The sequence below is a fragment of the Lagenorhynchus albirostris genome, chromosome 3 (assembly GCF_949774975.1).
Source record: "Lagenorhynchus albirostris chromosome 3, mLagAlb1.1, whole genome shotgun sequence".
Lineage (NCBI taxonomy): Eukaryota > Metazoa > Chordata > Mammalia > Artiodactyla > Delphinidae > Lagenorhynchus > Lagenorhynchus albirostris.
In genome coordinates, this window is record NC_083097.1 from 58,474,943 (window position 1) to 58,492,572 (window position 17,630).

At 46.9% G+C, this 17,630-nt stretch overlaps 1 protein-coding gene across 2 annotated transcripts; it reads right to left on the reverse strand.

Moving 5' to 3' along the window:
• Positions 1 to 6,400: 6,400 nt before the first annotated feature.
• Positions 6,401 to 16,923, reverse strand: ENC1 (ectodermal-neural cortex 1). 2 transcript variants are annotated; one of them, XM_060146118.1, is made up of 3 exons: positions 16,590 to 16,923; positions 10,498 to 12,312; positions 6,401 to 6,535 (listed from the first exon to the last, which is right to left on the reverse strand). In XM_060146118.1, the coding sequence occupies exon 2, from the start codon at positions 12,297 to 12,299 to the stop codon at positions 10,530 to 10,532; it is 1,770 nt and encodes a 589-aa protein (XP_060002101.1). In that variant the 5' UTR covers positions 12,300 to 12,312; positions 16,590 to 16,923; the 3' UTR covers positions 6,401 to 6,535; positions 10,498 to 10,529. The 2 variants fall into 2 exon arrangements, with proteins under 2 accessions (XP_060002101.1, XP_060002102.1); XM_060146119.1 differs by having other exon boundaries at positions 6,402 to 6,530.
• Positions 16,924 to 17,630: the final 707 nt, after the last annotated feature.

Here is a 17,630-nt window from a genome sequence, read left to right on the forward strand (position 1 = left end):
ACATTCATGTGCACCATGAATACAACTATAAAACTCACTTTAGTGTTCTCACTTTATTCAAAATATTCCCAAACAAAGCCACGGCTCTCCGTTTGGCAAACCAGATGCCCTAATCTCAACCCCATTAACTCAAAATCCATTTTTCTCATACTATATGTATTGTGTACATTTCATCTTACTCTGACATTCAGGATGAAGATAACATCCCTTTGAAAGCCCAGCTTGCCCAGAACCCAAAATGTTGGTTCCCACCTCATTTTTATGAACCTTTTTGTTGAAATATTTAATTTTTTTATTGAACAAACATTGGCCTGTCAAAATAAACAAAAACCGACCAAATGAGAACAGGCAAAGGCAATTTATTTAGAGCTTGCTATAGCAGGGGGGTCAGCCACTGTCACTTGGTTTTGGCAGAGACTCAAAGGCAGGCTCAGAAGTGGGAAAGCTGTGTAAGTGGAAAAAAGGGAAGGTTTCAGATATGCCCTGATTGAAGGCTGGTGGCCTAGGGAAGCTGGAAGCAGGCTAACTAGAAGTAGGTACCCTATGTGATAGTTAGGGGGGCATATCTGATTTTTTTCTGGTTGGTCCCAAGTTGGAAGCAGTAACAAAAATTAAGGAAGCTGGAAGTTATTAATCAAGTCCTGGCTGTTTGGGGCCAATCGTTAACACCGTTATTGTTTGGCTTCCGGGACCAGTTGCTAGAGATAGTAATCTGACTACCGGCAAGTCTGATTTGCAGATTGCAGGCTGACATCCTGGGCTGGTTACCGCAGATAATGGGGTTGGTTTCCTGCGCTGGTTGCTGCAGATTGTGGGTCAGAGTTCTGTTTTTATTATGCTCTGGCCATTGTCCATTTGTATATTCAATCTCTCAGGCAATAAACATTGTATGAACAAAAAAGTACACTGAGCCGAAGTGTACAGCTTAATGAATTATCAAGTATAACAACCACCCAGGGCCCCCATTTATTTTAAAATTCTCCTCAATCAGAATCTTAGAAGCCTGTTGTCAAGGAACACTGTGAGTTGGAGGACAGATTCTTTCCCTGTGCTTCTTTAGTCCTGGTGTCCAGGGGCGGGACTCACCAGCTGCAACCTTCTCGGCCCATGTCACAAAGTCAAGTCTTCCCAGACACAACGGACATGGGCAGCCCTGGGTTTCCCACAGTCAGGCTCAGCCCCATGAATCACCGTTCTCCACATTCCTGGACAGGTCAGAGAGTGTGCCTTGAAATCCAGGCTTCACCACTCCCTTGGGCAAGTTAATCTCTCCAAACCTGTTTCTTTTTTTTTTTTGCGGTACACGGGCCTCTCACTGTTGTGGCCTCTCCCGTTGCGGAGCACAGGCTCCAGACGCGCAGCCTCAGCGGCCATGGCTCATGGGCCCAGCCGCTCTGCGGCATGTGGGATCTTCCCGGACTGGGGCACGAACCCACGTCCCCTGCATCGGCGGGCGGACTCTCAACCACTGCGCCACCAGGGAAGCCCCAAACCTGTTTCTTAATCTACCAAATGGGGGTAATAATTTTGCCTGTTCTCAAGACCTCCCTGGAGGTCCAGTGGTTAAGACTCTGTGCTCCCACTGCAGGGGGCATGGGTTCAACCCCTGGTGGGGGAATTAATATCCCACACAGTGTGACCAAAAAAAAAAATAGTGCTTGTTCTCATTGGATTGCTGTAAGGATCAATTAAGGCGATGGACATACAAACTTTTAACACAATTCCTCACACAGAATAAGCACTCAGATTTTGATTTATTGGATGTTTAGCATGTCTAAAAATGACAGCTGAAAATTAGTGAGAAACTACTATGTGCCAGGCACTGGGCTTGGTGCTTAAATGTATATTATTAAATGTTTCTATTAGAGAATATTAATCATCCTTATTTTATAGAGGAAGGAGCTGAGGCTTACAGATGTTAAGAAACCTCTCTGTACTTATCTGCATTTTTTGTGAGAATTAAAAGAGATGAAGGATACATGTCCTTAGTGCAGTCCCAGCACATCGTAATCACTCAATCACCGGGGCTATTGTTTAAGCTGACCCTTGGATTATCCACTGTGACAGACCCTAGGCAGCAATTAACTGCCTAGCCAACCTGTTCTCCCTTTCACCCTTGCCAACAAAAATCACCTTTTGTGTGAGGCAGCATCATGCCTCCATAAAAGTACTTCTCTTATCAGGCTCCCTTACTTCTTCGGAAGTTCGTGAGACCCAATTCTGGCCAATGAGAGATAAGGGTAAGTCTCCTAGGTGGGTCTTTTGGGAAAACTATTACTGTCCCAAGAAAAAGGAAGTTTCATCTGACACATACTTCTTCCCCCTTTGTCCCCATCTTTGCTGCCTAGAAAGCACATGGAATGCCACGAGGTACAGCTGCCATCCTGTAAGCGTGAGGACTAAAGGCCCATGCCCAGGATGCCAAGGCAGAAAGAAGAGCTGCAGACCCCTGATGGCCTTGTAGGGATACTGTCCCAGCCGTGGACTGCCAGCCTCCAAAGGGTTTCACCACTGTGGTTAAACCACCATGGCCAGGTTTCTATTACATGCAGCTGAAGGCAATCCAAACGAATACAGCCGCTGCTGGGGGTGACGTGAATCTCTGAATGAACTGAAATTTCCAAACAACTGAAAATTAGGAATTTGAAGTATCTTCTTTTAATCTGTCTACACATCCCAACTGAGATGATAAAGCAAAAAATTCCCGAGAATGAAGAGTCGGTTCCCAATCATCTCTACGTGAATTATTCTCAACCCTTCTGAGGACTGGTGTCATATATGGTGTCACCAACAGGGTTTCCATGGGTCGTCAGCACCGTGCACCAAGGTGTCTGAGGACTCCTGTCAGAGTCATTTATTCTCAAAGCTTGGCTCTAGACCAGCCTCACCCAGCACAGGACTGAATGATGCTTCTGTAAAACCTGAGGCATCTGCTCTGGCATCTTGGTCCAAGTCCAAGGGCGGTAATTGTATTCTGCCTACTTGTGAGATCTCCTAGATTTCTAATTAGGTAGTATTTATGTTCTCTGCAAAAAAGCTTATGCCCAATGTTGCTCTGCCCATTAAAACAACAAGGGGTCCACCCTAAGTGATAAAGGAGCATCTCATCGTGACACGAAGCCGTCATGAGGTGAAAGCAGGAGGCTTCCTCTGGTTTTACGATGAGCCAGCTGGGATGGCGGCTTTCCACTTGGAAGAAGCTAAGTATTACCAGAGGGGTTAAACTTGTGGTTTTCTGTGCCATTTCAGAGAAATAATACGCACATATTTCCACTCACTTGAAATGATTCTAAGGTCATGTCAGCTGAAAAGAGGACTGAACTACAGCCCCTTCTCTCACAGCTTTCCTAACAAAATATATCCCACATGACGAGTATAGAAACTAAATTCCTTCTATATACTAAGTATGCTGTCTCATCATTGCATAGTACATGACTTTATATTCTAAGCTATCAATAACCCTAACTGAGGTAGTTTTGGTTCGCTTAAATATTCTAAAAGGTCAAAAATTTAAATTATTTAATGTGCAAAATTGCTTTCATAAATGGACGTAACTAAATGGTGAAATAGAAGACATCCAAAAAAATTTGAAATGCTCCTCTTTTGGATTAAACTAGAAAAAGCACAAGTTTTCAGTGCCTAAAATTATGTTGTATTCAAATAAAGACCCATATTCACGATGAAGAGAAAATCTCTAATAATTTATTTGACCTTCAGTTTCACATTGTGAAAAAAAAATAACAGTTTTACAAAACCTCAAAAATGTAGTAGCAAACAAGTACATATGAACACGAACACTTTACTTCTTCAACTTATACAGTTTTGTATGTGAACCACATATTCAATAGTCAAGAGAGGGATATTATTCAGCTCTAATCATTCTTATTCAGACAGGTGTCAAGCCCAGAGAAAAGGGGGCTACACAATTATACCAGAAGTGGAAGGCTGCCCTTTGTTATCCGTTTCCACAGCAACCAGTCCACAGAATAAGAAGAACCTTCTCTGTCTTATGCCAAGGTTTTTGTGTGCACTGTGCTGTGAATTGTATTTGCTTCAAAGTGTAGGACGTTTCACAGGGTGAGAATGGTCAAGTAGTGAGCCCAAATGCCTCCATCAATTCAAAGAGCGGGGAGTCCAGAAAGTTCCCTGCAGGCTGGGGGCCCACCCTGACCACAGCTCCCTCTGGCTCACACACAGCAATTAATAGAGAATTCAAGGACAGACCACAACTTTGAAACAACTGCAAAAAATTCACCCTGCTTTCAAAAGCCACGCAGTGACACCCACATGTTGGCAGATTTGCATCATAAACTACGGAGCTGTAACCGCTACAATATACTGCCAGGGTACAATCAGACGTTTGCATTGTTTAGAACAGGGGTCCCCAACCCCCGGGCCGTGGACTGGTATCGGTCCTAGGCCCATTAGGAACTGGGCCGCACAGCAGGAGGTGAGCGGAGGGCAAGCGAGTGAAGCTTCATCTGCGGCTCCCCGCCGCTCCCCACTGCTCGCATTACCTCCTGAACCGCTCCCCACGCCTCCCACCCCCGTCCGTGGAAATATTGTCTTCCACGAAACTGGTCCCTGGTGCCAAAAAGGTTGGGGACCGCTGGATTAGAACACATCTAGCAGTGAGGAGCTGACTACCGCAAAGTATTGAGACCCTTTGATTCCAACCGTTCATTTATTTTGGTCCAACTATAACCCATTTATTCACGGCACGAACAGACATGTACAATTAGTCTAATATATTCAGGTGGAGAGAAATGTGAAGAATTCATCTGTCATTAGACGATGCAAACACACGATGTCAAAGGTTATTGGTCTTAAACCCTATTTTCTAAAATACGGTAATGAGAGAAACAGCAACGAAAGCAGTGCGAATTGCAAATGCTGAGCTTCCCCGGACACCTGTGAGGAAGCACCTATGAGTCTACCACTAATAACTATCACGGCACGTGTTTAGGAAACAAGCACTTGAACTAGCAAAGAACGTATTCACAACTGATTCCCAACTCTCCCAGAAAGCCACTCAGCAAGGGCCACTGCTTACAATTCTTTGGTGTTTGGGGGCCATATGTGTCACTTTTGTGCACCAAAGAGTTCTTTTAGAGACTTACCTAAGAGGGAGCACTAAAGTATACATTGTACCCATGTGAATATCGCCTTGGAGAACTTTTAGCACTTGCTAAACCCTACAGCAGGAAGAGAGAAGGACCCATCCAGGTCAAGTAAATCCGGTGCGTGAATTAATTTCCATCGGTGAGTGTTTCGTTTTCTCCTGTTAACTGTGGTTATGGCCAAGCATTCTCATAGGGTAATAAATAGATAAATAAATAAACTTTGGACAATGCCTTTACCTGTGCCCTATATACAGAACTAGTCCATAGCATTTTCCAGGATTTCAGGATATTACACAGAGGAGAAAAACAACAACAACAACAAAAAAACAACTGCCAAGCGATTTGGTCCTTTCCAAATTTCAGTAGCTGAGATTGAAGCGAGTGAATCGGACAGGAAGGAGAAGGGCAGAAAGAAGCCTTCTCTTGCCCCAGGAGCCATTGGCAGGACCACAGCCCACAAAACCCCAGTCAAAGTTGATGAGTCTGAGAAAAATGACCTTCATGCTTTCTCTACCTCTAGGATGTAACTTAAGTTTCTGTCTTGTAATCCTTCCCTGTCTTGACATTTACAAAATCCCACCCCCCACCCTTCCCAACCCACCCTCCAGTTATATTCCTAATTGTAACTCCAAAGTTTTCACTTTTGTGCAGCAGAGCACATCATAACAGCCACAAAATTGTGCAAAACGTACAACCATTCACACGCGTCCATACACGTGAAGACAACTGTAAGCATTGTTTCAGCATGCAGGCCTCAAACAATAAATAGCTAAATCTACAACAAATTTCTTACCAGCCAAGGGAAAGTTTAAAGTCACTTATAAATAGAAAAGAACATCTACCAAACAGCTACAACAATGTCCCCATTGTTCAGAAACGTTCCTGGGGAGCACAGCCCCTCGGAGATTATCGTGGAGTCCACTGGTCCTCGCTCTTCAGCCAGCCCAGCAAGCGTCCCTCCAGGCCCCCCAGTCGGGCTTTCAATCTCCAACAGCAGCTGGTGTGGAGGCTTCAAGCTTGCTCCTCAGAGAGAGGTGACAACCATTTCAAATTTTACACATAAATGGTGGAACCCATGGAAATCAAATGCTGAATATGGTACAGCAAGGGAAAAGGGCCGGCTTTTCTCTCCCTTTGAGGGGCTGATTAATGCTGACATTAATCCACAATTACAAGACAAGGACTAGATCACAGGTTCGTTCATTCATATGTAAACCATGTGCCTCTTGCACTGAAAACCCCACCCCCTCCCCCTCCCCCCTTCCTTCAAGTCCAGTTAGAAGCATTTACAAGGTGTGGTGGATTGGACTGTAGCAACTTCTTTTCCTTTTTCTTTTCTTTCTCTTCATTCAACTTGGCCTCTCCAAAGTAGAGATCCCATCTTGTCTCATTGAGGGATGGAGTCAGCTAAACTAGAGGAAAAGGAAAATGTTTTGTTAGTCTCAAAATCTGAAAAAAAAAATTAAACTTGGGACAGAGTAGGTCAATATGGCTTCCAAAGGTCTTAATGACACATTGGGTAGGTGCATTCATGCATGCAGATGGCCCAACAAAAACCGTGGTATCCGAAGAAAGATCTTTGCTTCTTTCCTAAACATATATACGTTTAAAGTTCAAACCTATACATCTAGGTGCTGTTACGAGTTGCCTTCTTCTGCTTCCGACATTCATAATTCCTCTCCACAGTTAAACAGAGCCACTGTAAAGTGATCACCAGAGGGTCACAAGAGATTCCTTAGCCAATCCCCTCCCCGCACCCCCCCCCGCCCGCCTTGGGCCCATTTACCATAAAGGATTCCAAATTAAATTTATTCACCATATAGAAGGCAGACATATTAATCCTCTTATTTAAATGCATCTCTGCTATTCATTACGGCAGAAATCAGTCTCGCTTTCTTTCACATGACAGCATACCAGGCCTCACCAGCCCAGGGCTGGAGTTTATTCTCCAAGTTCATCAGTCCACACTTAGGAGACTCGGGCTGTGGTATGCAGTGTTATTAGCTACAGAATCAACCACCATCAAACGTGAATATAAATTCAAGGTGTCAGAAGCACGAAGCCTGCACATTTCATGGGAGCTGCTGTTTCCCACACCACCCATCCTTCCCGTTTAGTTAAGTCTAATTTTACAGAAGGAGACTTTGCAGAGGGCTTTTGTCTTTCAAATGCTCACCCTGTCTGTTCTTGGAGCCCATTTCCAGCCCTAGCATAAGAGTCTGCAGCCCCAGTGCTGAAACTCGAAGTACAGACAGAGGGAATTCAGGAGGGGCGCTCATCCCTTGCATTGACTTCTTGCTCCTGTGTGTCCGGAAGTCTGATCCATTTCATTAGTTGTTTCTTTTGGCAGTTTCGTAATGGTGATTCAAACTTTCAAGACGTTCCTTAGACTACGGGTGTCATCGCCCACCCTCACCTCCTTGAAACCTCTACAGCAACGTTAGGCCTAAAGAACGTATCTTGTGATAATATGAAATGTCAAGATGTTGCACACTCAAACAGAAAAACAAAAAACCCCCAAACAAAACCACCACTAAAAAGGGGGGCCGGGAACAAAGCAAACCAAAATCCAAACGCCGTCAAGTTGGGGGCCACACAGCACCATGAAAATGGAGCAAAATCAGAAGTAATTTCCTCTTTGTCCCTTCCCGGCAGCTGGGAGCAGCTGGAGAGAGTTAACATCTCCTTGGTGGATAAGCTTTTAGACCTAGGGAAACCTTTTGTTAACACTGTATTAATTCGGGTAGCACCTACATGTGGAGGGCGAAGCCAGGTCCCGGAAGCGTCCGCAGCTCAGGACTGATACCTACACGGCACCTCTTTTAAGTCACTGCATCCGGCTCAAGTGTTTTAACGCTATCTTGTGTGTAGTAAACTTTAGAAATTTAAACCAACATTCTCTCCGTCGGAAACTCCAACAGTGGCTTTGATCAGCTCCACGCCACCCTTTAAAAAGGCGAACCTGGCCCTGTCGAATTTCCTTATTCTGTGCTTGACTCTCTGGCTAAGAGCACCAAGGGCAGAGGGGATGTTGTTTCGAATATAACCGAACACTTTATTTGTTCCATTTCCCAGGGACCGGACATGTGTGATTAGGTTCAAATACCCAGGAGAGGGTGAATTCGAGTGTTTGCCAACATACTCACTCTGGGCTGAGAGAGGAGGTACCAAAAATGAAGTATAAAGATAACAAGCTGATAATAGTCAAAGAAACCTCATTTTCGCATGACACACAAAGCTAATTCCACTGCGAGCTAAGGTCTAAATTGAAGGGAGGAAAGAAAACTAATACGAGTATTGAACACTTAATATGTACCAGGCACTGGCTAGGTATTTTCACGCCTTTCTTTTCTTTTTCCTCATTTACCAATTCACCCAAGTCTGAACTGGGACAGATCTCAAGGAAAGCACAATTCGAATCACTCATTTGACAAAGGAGATCTCTGAAGTGCAGAGAGGTCCAGACTCCACAGCTAGAAACAGAATGTACATGTGGTCTCTCTCTTTTCTACCTATATGACATATAGGATGCCAGCCACTTCCAAGGATGCCAGCCAGTTACCCTTTGGATGTACCGCCACCATCACTGGCAATTTTTAAGTCTCTCCTATGCAAATATAGTCAGTTTTGGACTAACACCCAATTTAGTGCACTGTTAATTGATGCTTTTGCCTAGAAGGTCCTTTAAACCTTCTTTAGAGTTGAGTAATGCATTCCTATCGCAAATGAAATAACCCCTTTCAGAGCATTTGTTTATTCAGGATTATTGAGATGCCAGCAAGGCTGCAAAAACCAGTTTGTAGCCCCATTTGCTCCCCAGAGGACGGTTCTGACAGTTCCTGCTCCTTTGAAGGAGTCTCAGTCCAGGAAAACATTACATTACTAAGAACTGTACTAACTGTAATGGGCTGGAGGAGATAACTGAAGCAATGAAAGAAACAGAACGATTACATGTGAAAGGGAGGCCAGTTTTACTGGTGTTTCTAAATGAGCTGTAAGAGATGTGGAAAGAAAAGACAAATGAGTCCAAACCCCTCTTTGCTAGAAGTCCCCTTCAAAGGTGTGAAACATACTAGGGAACACAGAACCAAACCTTTCCAAGGAAGGAGTTCATTTTCCCAGCAGTTCCTCCAAAGCAGATTTTTAAATTTTATTCTCTTATTATTAGTAATGAGCCCATTAGTCACCAAAACAAATCAATCCATGTGTTCTGTGCTACACTTAGATACGCTTAAGTGATTCCGGGGCCAATCCTGAGAATGCTTTATTTTAACAGCAGCAAAGCGGCCATTAGCTTCCCGAACCCTGAACTGGGTAGGCCTATTAATTATTTGAGCCAAGAGTATTATATACTCTTAAGTACACAAGACAACCATTATGTACCCAGATATATGACACAGAAACACAACTTTTGTTCGCCCTGACAATGGGGTCAGCTTGACTGATTAACTCTGAAAAGCTGCAGGAAGGGCAGTTTAGATGGCTCCTTGTGTCCATACATCAGACAAGCTTATACAATGCAGGTGCAACCTTTTATAAGGACAGACCTAGACTTCTCAAAAGTTAATAAATGCCCTAAAGGGGGCTATTTTGGGGGGTGGGGGGAAGAAGGAAAAACCTTTAAAATAAGCTAATGAATAATTCTGGACAGAATACAATGGGAATAATTTTCAGCATTCAATTTTTTAAACCCCACTTCATTCTAAAAAGGGTTTGAGGAAGTTAAATTTAAAAATCTACAATTATTTCCTGGGGTGATAACAATGTGACGTTTATTAAGTAGCCATTCGGCGCGACCTCAAGTGCTTACGTTCTAGAGCCAGACTGCCTGGGTTGATGTCTTGACCAACCCTTCCGCCTGCTAAGCCCTATGACCTTGAGCAACTTACTTAACCCCTGTGCACATCAGGTGTTTTCATCTACGAAGTGCTCTCATAATAATATCCCACAGGGTTGTTGTAGGGACCAAATGAAATGATCCATGGGAAACACACAGCCCAGCTGCCGGCACACAGGGATGGCTCGGGAGACAAGGTTCCCAACCTGGCCGTAATTAGAATCACTGAAGAACTTTCTAAAAATGCTAATGCCTGGGTCCCACCCAGACCTAATGAAACCCAGCCTCTGGAGTGGGCAGGTTTCAAAAAGCTCTTTGGGAGACTCTGAGGCCCAATAAAGGCTGAGAAGCACTGCCTTATGTTGGGTTGCAGCTGTGGTCCACACAAGTGTTTAAGTTCCGGGGTACAAGTGCTCTTATTTGTAGTTCATGTAGAACCTCTATAAGATGCGCTATGTATGGAGCCTGTTTCACTCATGTATGGGCTCACACAGCTAGCTCAACTATACGGATACTTACAGCTAAACTGGCTCTTACCTTACGCTCACTCTCTTTAGGATGCATTGTGTTTAAGAGGGCAGATGTTTCCAGGTGCTGACGAACGCAGTAGGGATCAGCGAATACGGGACCGTGGTTATGCTGTTCCACGCGTCCAACGTTGGATCGTAGCAGTCCAGAGTTTTGCATCGCTGAATGCCAAAGTACCCTCCAACCACGTAGAGTTTGTTTCCGGAGGCCACAGCGTGGCAGCTCATCCGCTTTGCTGTCACGTCTCCCACCTTGGTCCACTGGTAAGTCTCGCTATTGAATTTATAAGCAGAGCAGGCGGAGAACTCGGTATCTCCCCCCATAATAAAAATCTGGTTACCCAGCACAGCTGCCGCCGTGTAACGCCAGGGTTGGGGACAGGTGGCCGGGACCGTCCACCTGTTTTCGCACTGATCGTAACACTGAACCTTGGGGAGCTTGTCATGACTGACGCTGGTACCTCCGAAAGCAAAGAGCTTGAGCTTGGCACTCACCACTGCGGCATTGCTGACCCCTTCTCGGAGAGGGGCCACCATGGTCCATTTGTTGGTTGTGGGGTCATAATGTTCTACTTGCTTTAGAGAGACTGAGGGGGAGGCCGGGAGGCAGCCAGTGGCGGCAGTGTGCCCCCCGACCACGTACAGGCAGTGCTTCAGTTCAGCAGAGCCATGGCCAAACCTGGCCACCAGCATGGGGGCCGCCTTGGACCACTCCTCATGCAGGGTATCATAAACCCAGACATCTTTCGAGACTCCATTCTCAGACCCTCGCCCCCCAGTAATGTATACTTTGCAGCCAATTGCACAGGCACTGAACTCTTTTCTTGGGCTGGGGATGTCAGCCTTGGGAATGATCTCTTTGGCCTTCTGGTCGACCAGGTACAGCTTGTCACACATGAAAGTCTGTCCTCCCAAGAGGAAGAGGGCATGGCCGGTTTTCCGGGGGCGGGCACAGAGGCTGGTCACCACGCCGTCGTTCTGCAGGATTTTCAGCTTGCACCTGATGGCCTCTTCCACGATCTCCTTGCTCTTCCTCTGCTTAGTGATGAGCTCCTCCATGGCCACATTCTCCATGAGATAGATGGCCGGCAGCAGAGCCAGTCTCACCGTCTGCAACAGCTCCGGGAGATAGCAGTAGCGCTTCTTCAGATCGTAGCTGATCCAGTTAATTGCAGACTCGTACACAAGTCTTTCGTCTTCCGTCTCCAGCTCTTCACTGGACAGGAGCTGCACTACCATGTCCTGAGGCAGCTGGAGGAAATCTTCGTTCTTCCTGATGGTCTGGAAATTGCTGAGACACATCCTCCAGGAGAGCTCGTACAGCTTGGTGCACTGGTGCGCGTCAGACAGCAGCAGCATGCCCAGGCAGTTGGTGGGGTGCAGGTTCTTTTCTAGGAACTCAGCGCAGGCATCCCGGATGTCTTGAAACTCCAGCATGTCGCCAGCTTCCAGGAGCGATTCCGCGTTTTCTTCATTGATGATGACCCGGGAGGAGTAAGCGTAGTCGAGGAGCAGCTCCAAGACTTCCGGGTGGATGGAGTTGTCGAAGTTGACTTCGCTGTCCTGGCTCTCCTTCAGGCCGCCGCTGAACATGGCTTCAAAGTAGCGGCTGCACGCGGCCAGCACTGCCCGGTGACACGGGAAGGTCCTATTTCCGGCATGGAGAAGGACGTCGGTGAAGAGACGCTGCTGGCGTAACAGGTTCAGGTGAGTGAGGACACTGTCCGCGTAGGAAGACTTGTGGAACAGATAGATGTTAATGGAGCCACTGCTGGCCCTGGACTTGCGGTTCTCGTGCACGCTGACGGACATTTTGTTTCCACTCCTGAAAAACAAAACACAACTATTGAACCTGATGCTCTCAGTGTTCAGAACGGCCAAACCAAACCAGCAATTGTTTTGGACAGAGGAAACAGAACACTTCGCTGTTGGCCCTGCCACCCTACTGTTCTGAATAATGGACAGTCAGGCCTATACAAGGTCAGAGACGGCTACCTACCTATAAGGAAAGACACTTATTATAATACTGTTGAGCTATTTAAACTATACACTGTTAAAAAAAAAACAAACAAGCACTGCTTAAGAGCAGGTTCATCTTGGAAAACCTGATTGCCAACTTGCAGGATATTGAAGTCCTTGAGAATGTAAGTCAGCAAAAGCCAAGAGGAGCAAGGTCTCATGCTCACAGCTCCCTGCCCTGGTCCAGATGATTCACTGCTGGCCACCTGAAATGCCAGGCCTCCAGCTCTTGTAACGCCAGGATGGGCACAGGCTTTAATGCCCTATGCAAGCATCATAAAGCCATGTGTAAAACAAATACCTACTAATTAATTCCATTAAGAATTCCTTTGGTAAGACCCAGTGTCTTACCAAAGTAAGTGCAGTAAATGGGAAATGTAACATTAAAACCACAGGCTTAGGCCAACTTCTAAAATGACCAAACCTTTATTTATCATTACAAATAATTTGTAACCAGACACCTCTACCACTACAGCATCCTGAAAGAGCCCCAATATAAACACAACCACATACTGATCAGTAAGCTATCGTGGAAACAGGATAGATTCTGGCCACAGTCACCACTCCCCTTTCCTGCTCCGGACAGCTTCCAAAGTGGCGATTCGGGCACAGAAAGGGAAGAATATTTTGAGTAGCAAAGTCAGGAGTTCTGTTGTTCTGTTCTCCCTGCTTTAAATCAAATCTTAGAAAACCAGTTGCAAGAACAAAGGATGTATCCACCCATCTCTCTTGATTAAACAGGGCATCACCAGGACCATTCTGTGTACCTGCAAACGCTGGTACCTGCATCTAGGGAGTCCAAAATGCAAATGTCGCTTTATCTAAATCAAAACACACACGTGTGTGTGTATGTGTATTGCCTGCCATTGTTAATTTAGGGCCACTCTAGAATTTATCTGCTGACTAGAGTGTTTTCCTCAGTATCTAAACGGAAATTATAGCAGAACCGAATGCTCTCTTTGGCTTTCCTCAGTAATCAAACTCTAGGCTAAAGATACAGGACATGCCTATCACCTATCTTCAAAAACTGAACCATCTTTTTCCTTTTTCACCCTACCCTTCTGTTACTTCAAAGAAATAATAGCTTCAAGAACCTGCCTGTCAAAGGATTCCTAGGGAAACTGTTTATCCCAGGAGGGTAAACTGCGTGGTTACATACAGTATCTGTTCCAAACACGGAACAGCCAGTCCTTAGGGCAGAGCTGAAACCCAAGGCCTGCTTGTTTCCTTCAACCTGAGCAGCGGAGGCAAGGCAGGCGCAGAAAACAACAGAGGCAGGTACCTAACTTGCCTTTGACACACAGGCCTCATACTATTAGGAGCTGCAACTTGTTTTCTTTCATTCTGGGCATGTAACTTTTCACTGTGAGTAAACGTGACTTAGTGGAAGAAAATAAACAACAGAGTCCTAGGGCTCTGGTGTTAAGAAGCCTTTACGAAGCACCCATCAGTCTCCACAGTGACTTGGGCTTTGACACATGGTGAGAAGGCAAGCATCACCGCAACCCTCAAGCTAAGCCTCTACGGTCTAGTCCATTTTACCCAATGCCCAATGCTCCTAAGAGCAAGTGACAGGACCCTATGTGAATACACTAGGTTCTCCAATGTGTTAAAACAGTATTAGCATCCCTGCTGTTCTACTGCTGTAGTCATCATTTGCATTAGTACATTCAAGCTGAAATTCTTTGAGAAAGATTTTAAGCCTAAACCTCAAAAGATGGTATAAATATTCCTATGCCTTACACAGAAAGGTGCAAGAATTCTAAACGAGTAGCTATGCTTTTTTTTTTTAAGCTAATGCTTCCAAAGCAACCTCAAAAGCTGCCTCCTGTGGATGGACCTAGAGATTATCATACAAAGTAAGTCAGACAGGGAAAGACAAATATCATATGATATTGCTTATATGTGGAACTTAAAAAAAGATACAAATGAACTTATTTACAAAACAGAAATAGACTCACAGACAAAACAAACGTATGGTTACCAAAGGGGAAAGGGGGAGGAGGGATAAATTAGGAGTTTGGGATTGAAATATACACACTACTATATATAAAATAGATAACCAACAAAGATCTACTGTATAGCACAGGGAAATATACTCAATGTCTTGTAATAACCTATAATGGAAAAGAATCTAAAAAAGTATATATATATTATATATATAATATATATATAATGAATCACTTTGCTGTACACCTGAAACTAACAGCATTGTAAACCAACTATACTTCAATTAAAAAACAACAAAAAAAGGGCTTCCCTGGTGGTGCAGTGGTTAAGAATCCACCTGCCAATGCAGGGGACAGGGGTTCAAGCCCTGGTCCGGGAAGATCCCACATGCCACGGAGCAACTAAGCCTGTGCGCCACAACTACTGAACCTGCGCTCTAGAGCCCATGAGTCACAACTACTGAGCCCGTGTGCCACAACTACTGAAGCCCATGCGCCTAGAGCCCATGCTCCGCAACAAGAGAAGCCACCGCAATGAGAAGCCCCCGCATCGCAACGAAGAGTAGCCCCCGCTCGCAGCAACCAGAGAAAGCCTGCGCACAGCAATGAAGACCCAACGAAGCCAAAAATTAATTAATTAATTTTTTTAAAAAAAGTTGCCTTCTTTCTGGCTAACAGTGAATGCAGCTCTGACGGAAGAATGAGACTGCACAAGGTACATAAGCACCAAAGTGCCTGCAGACTGAGCTGGAATTACACCCACCCGGCCCGGAAGGCGTTTCCCTAAGCAGTGTAAAACAACACTCACAGCCAGGCTTACGCTTAACAAAACAGTTTAGAAGACCTTGGGATATAGGATCTGCATCTCTTTGCATCCTGTGTTTATGCTCCTGTATTTCCCAGGTAGGTTCATAAAGCCAGCAGAAAGCGCCTAGCCTGTCACCTTGGATGCCACCCAGATGGAGAAGTGTGTCAGTCAAAATCCAACAATCTTGCAGCAATATTTGATTAAAATAAAAGGTAAACTTGAAGACCCAAGGGAAACGACTTGCCTTCTAGTTTAAAATTATGCAAATGTGAGAACGTCAGCAGAAACCACGTATACAGCCACTAAACACACCTTCAACATGAAATGAATCATCCTTCTGGCATTTTATTAAGTCCCCAGAGAAATAATATTTGCATGCCAAGTTAAGTAGCAAAAAAACACACACATATACTTAACCTGCCTCTACAAAGAAGGGGAAAAGGGCTGCTATTACCAGTGAACATCAAAAGGGATTCTAGCTACAGTAACTTCAGTTCACTTAATGCTCTTTAACCAGGCTCTGGGCCTCCAATACTTAGCGGCGTGTCACATTTCTTTGGGTTTTAAACCTGATCTCAATGCAATCAAAGGAGAAACTAGGCAGATTTTCTCGGACATTCATATTATTGATAACAACGGAACATTATAAAGAGATTGTTAACAAGAAAAGCATTTTACTATACAGTCCTCTATAACACCTGTAACGCTTTTTAACACTCTGGCCATGCCTGTGAGGGCGACACCACACACACGCCAAGTTCAACGGTTCATCTCCACCCTGCCCACCAATTCCTATCCTTCGAAACTAAGCATGGTAAGACTAAATACTTCCATGAGAAAAAACTAATTTTTCAGAAACCAGTTTTCATTCATTCCCTACAGACATCTGGCCGCAGTGAACGTGCCCTCACTAGGGGTGTCTGCGCGTGGCCCTATTGCTCACCGTGCCGGGTAGGGTGCAACGTGGACCAACAATCCCGCGCGCTCGACTATGCTCTTTCCGCTGGGGGGGGAGGAGGGGGGAGGGGGGAGGAGGTGCGGAGGGGATTGATCGTATTCCGGCTCAGCTCCTAGCTCTCCAGCAGCTCGCCCGGGCGGCGCGCCACCGAGAGGAGCCCCCTCCAGCAATGCCCGGCTCTTCTTGCTGTGGGAGGGCAGTGGTGGACACCAGGTCTCCGCCCCGAGAACAGCTCCCCACCGCCGCCTAAGTCGGAGCTCCAGGCTCCGGGGCGCACACACACCCCTCGCGATCACACCCCGCAGGCCAGGCAGCCCCTGAAACCCGGCGGCGCCCGCAACAGGTCCGCGGCGGTAGGGGAGACTTACAACAGTGGCGACCAGCCACAGTGCACGACCGGCTGGGTTCTTGCCTCGGTCACCGGGTAGGGAGGGGACGGAGCGGACGTCTCAGCCCCAGGAAGCAACAGCGACTGACCGGGCGAAGGGAGCGCGCATGTAACACTGGCTCGCGGTCTGGTTACCGCGGGCGGATCGCCGCGGCCTCACGATCCCCACGTCGCGGACTCTGCGCCCGCCACCCGCGGAGCAGCTCCCGGAGTGAGCTCCGGAGGCGAGAGCGAGCTCCCGGCTGCAGGCGCCGCTGAAGGAGGCGGGCTGTACCCTCGCGGGAGGGAGCTGGAAAGCGCCTTGCGCACCGGCAGCCGCCTGGCGTCTCGACTCGGCCTCTGCAGCGCCACCGCCGTGCCGCCTCCTCTCCGGCTTCCCGAGCACTCTGCGCCCGGCCGCCCAGCGCCCGGCTATAAGCGGAGCGGCGGGGAGGGGAGGGGAGGGAGGGGAGAGGGCGCGTAGGCAAAAAGTGACACCAGGGGAGGGAGGGAGGAAGCGCGTGAATGCGGCCAGCGGAGAAGAAGGAGGAGGAGGAAGGGAAGGAGGACAAGAGTCGGAGGAGAGTGTGTCGAGGGAGTTAGTCGTGAGAGGAAGCGGGGGAGGAGGCTGTGGCGAGTGGAGAGAGACAAAGCGCACGCGGAATCTCAGCCAAGAGCAGCTGCAACCCTCGGGGATCGCGAATAAAACAAGTTTTCCTGCGTCGGTGTGTCTGCGTCTCTAGCCCAGCCGGGTGCTGAGGGATCCTCGGCCGGGGAGCGCAGCCCCTCGCTGTGCGCTCCGAGCTGCAGGAGCCCGCCTGATGCTCAGGACAGGGCGGCGAGGGGCGAGCCGGGTGTCCGCGGCACGCGCCGTGGGCACGCACAGCCCGCGCGCCGGGTGGGATATCTGGAGGGAGGACGGTGGCGAGGTTTGGGCACTCCGGGGATACCGCAGGTTGGGCAAAGCCGGGCCGTAGGGTTTCTCGGTGGCAGTGGACCAGAAAGACTTTAGCCCCTGGCGCTTCCCGCCCCCTCAGTCCTC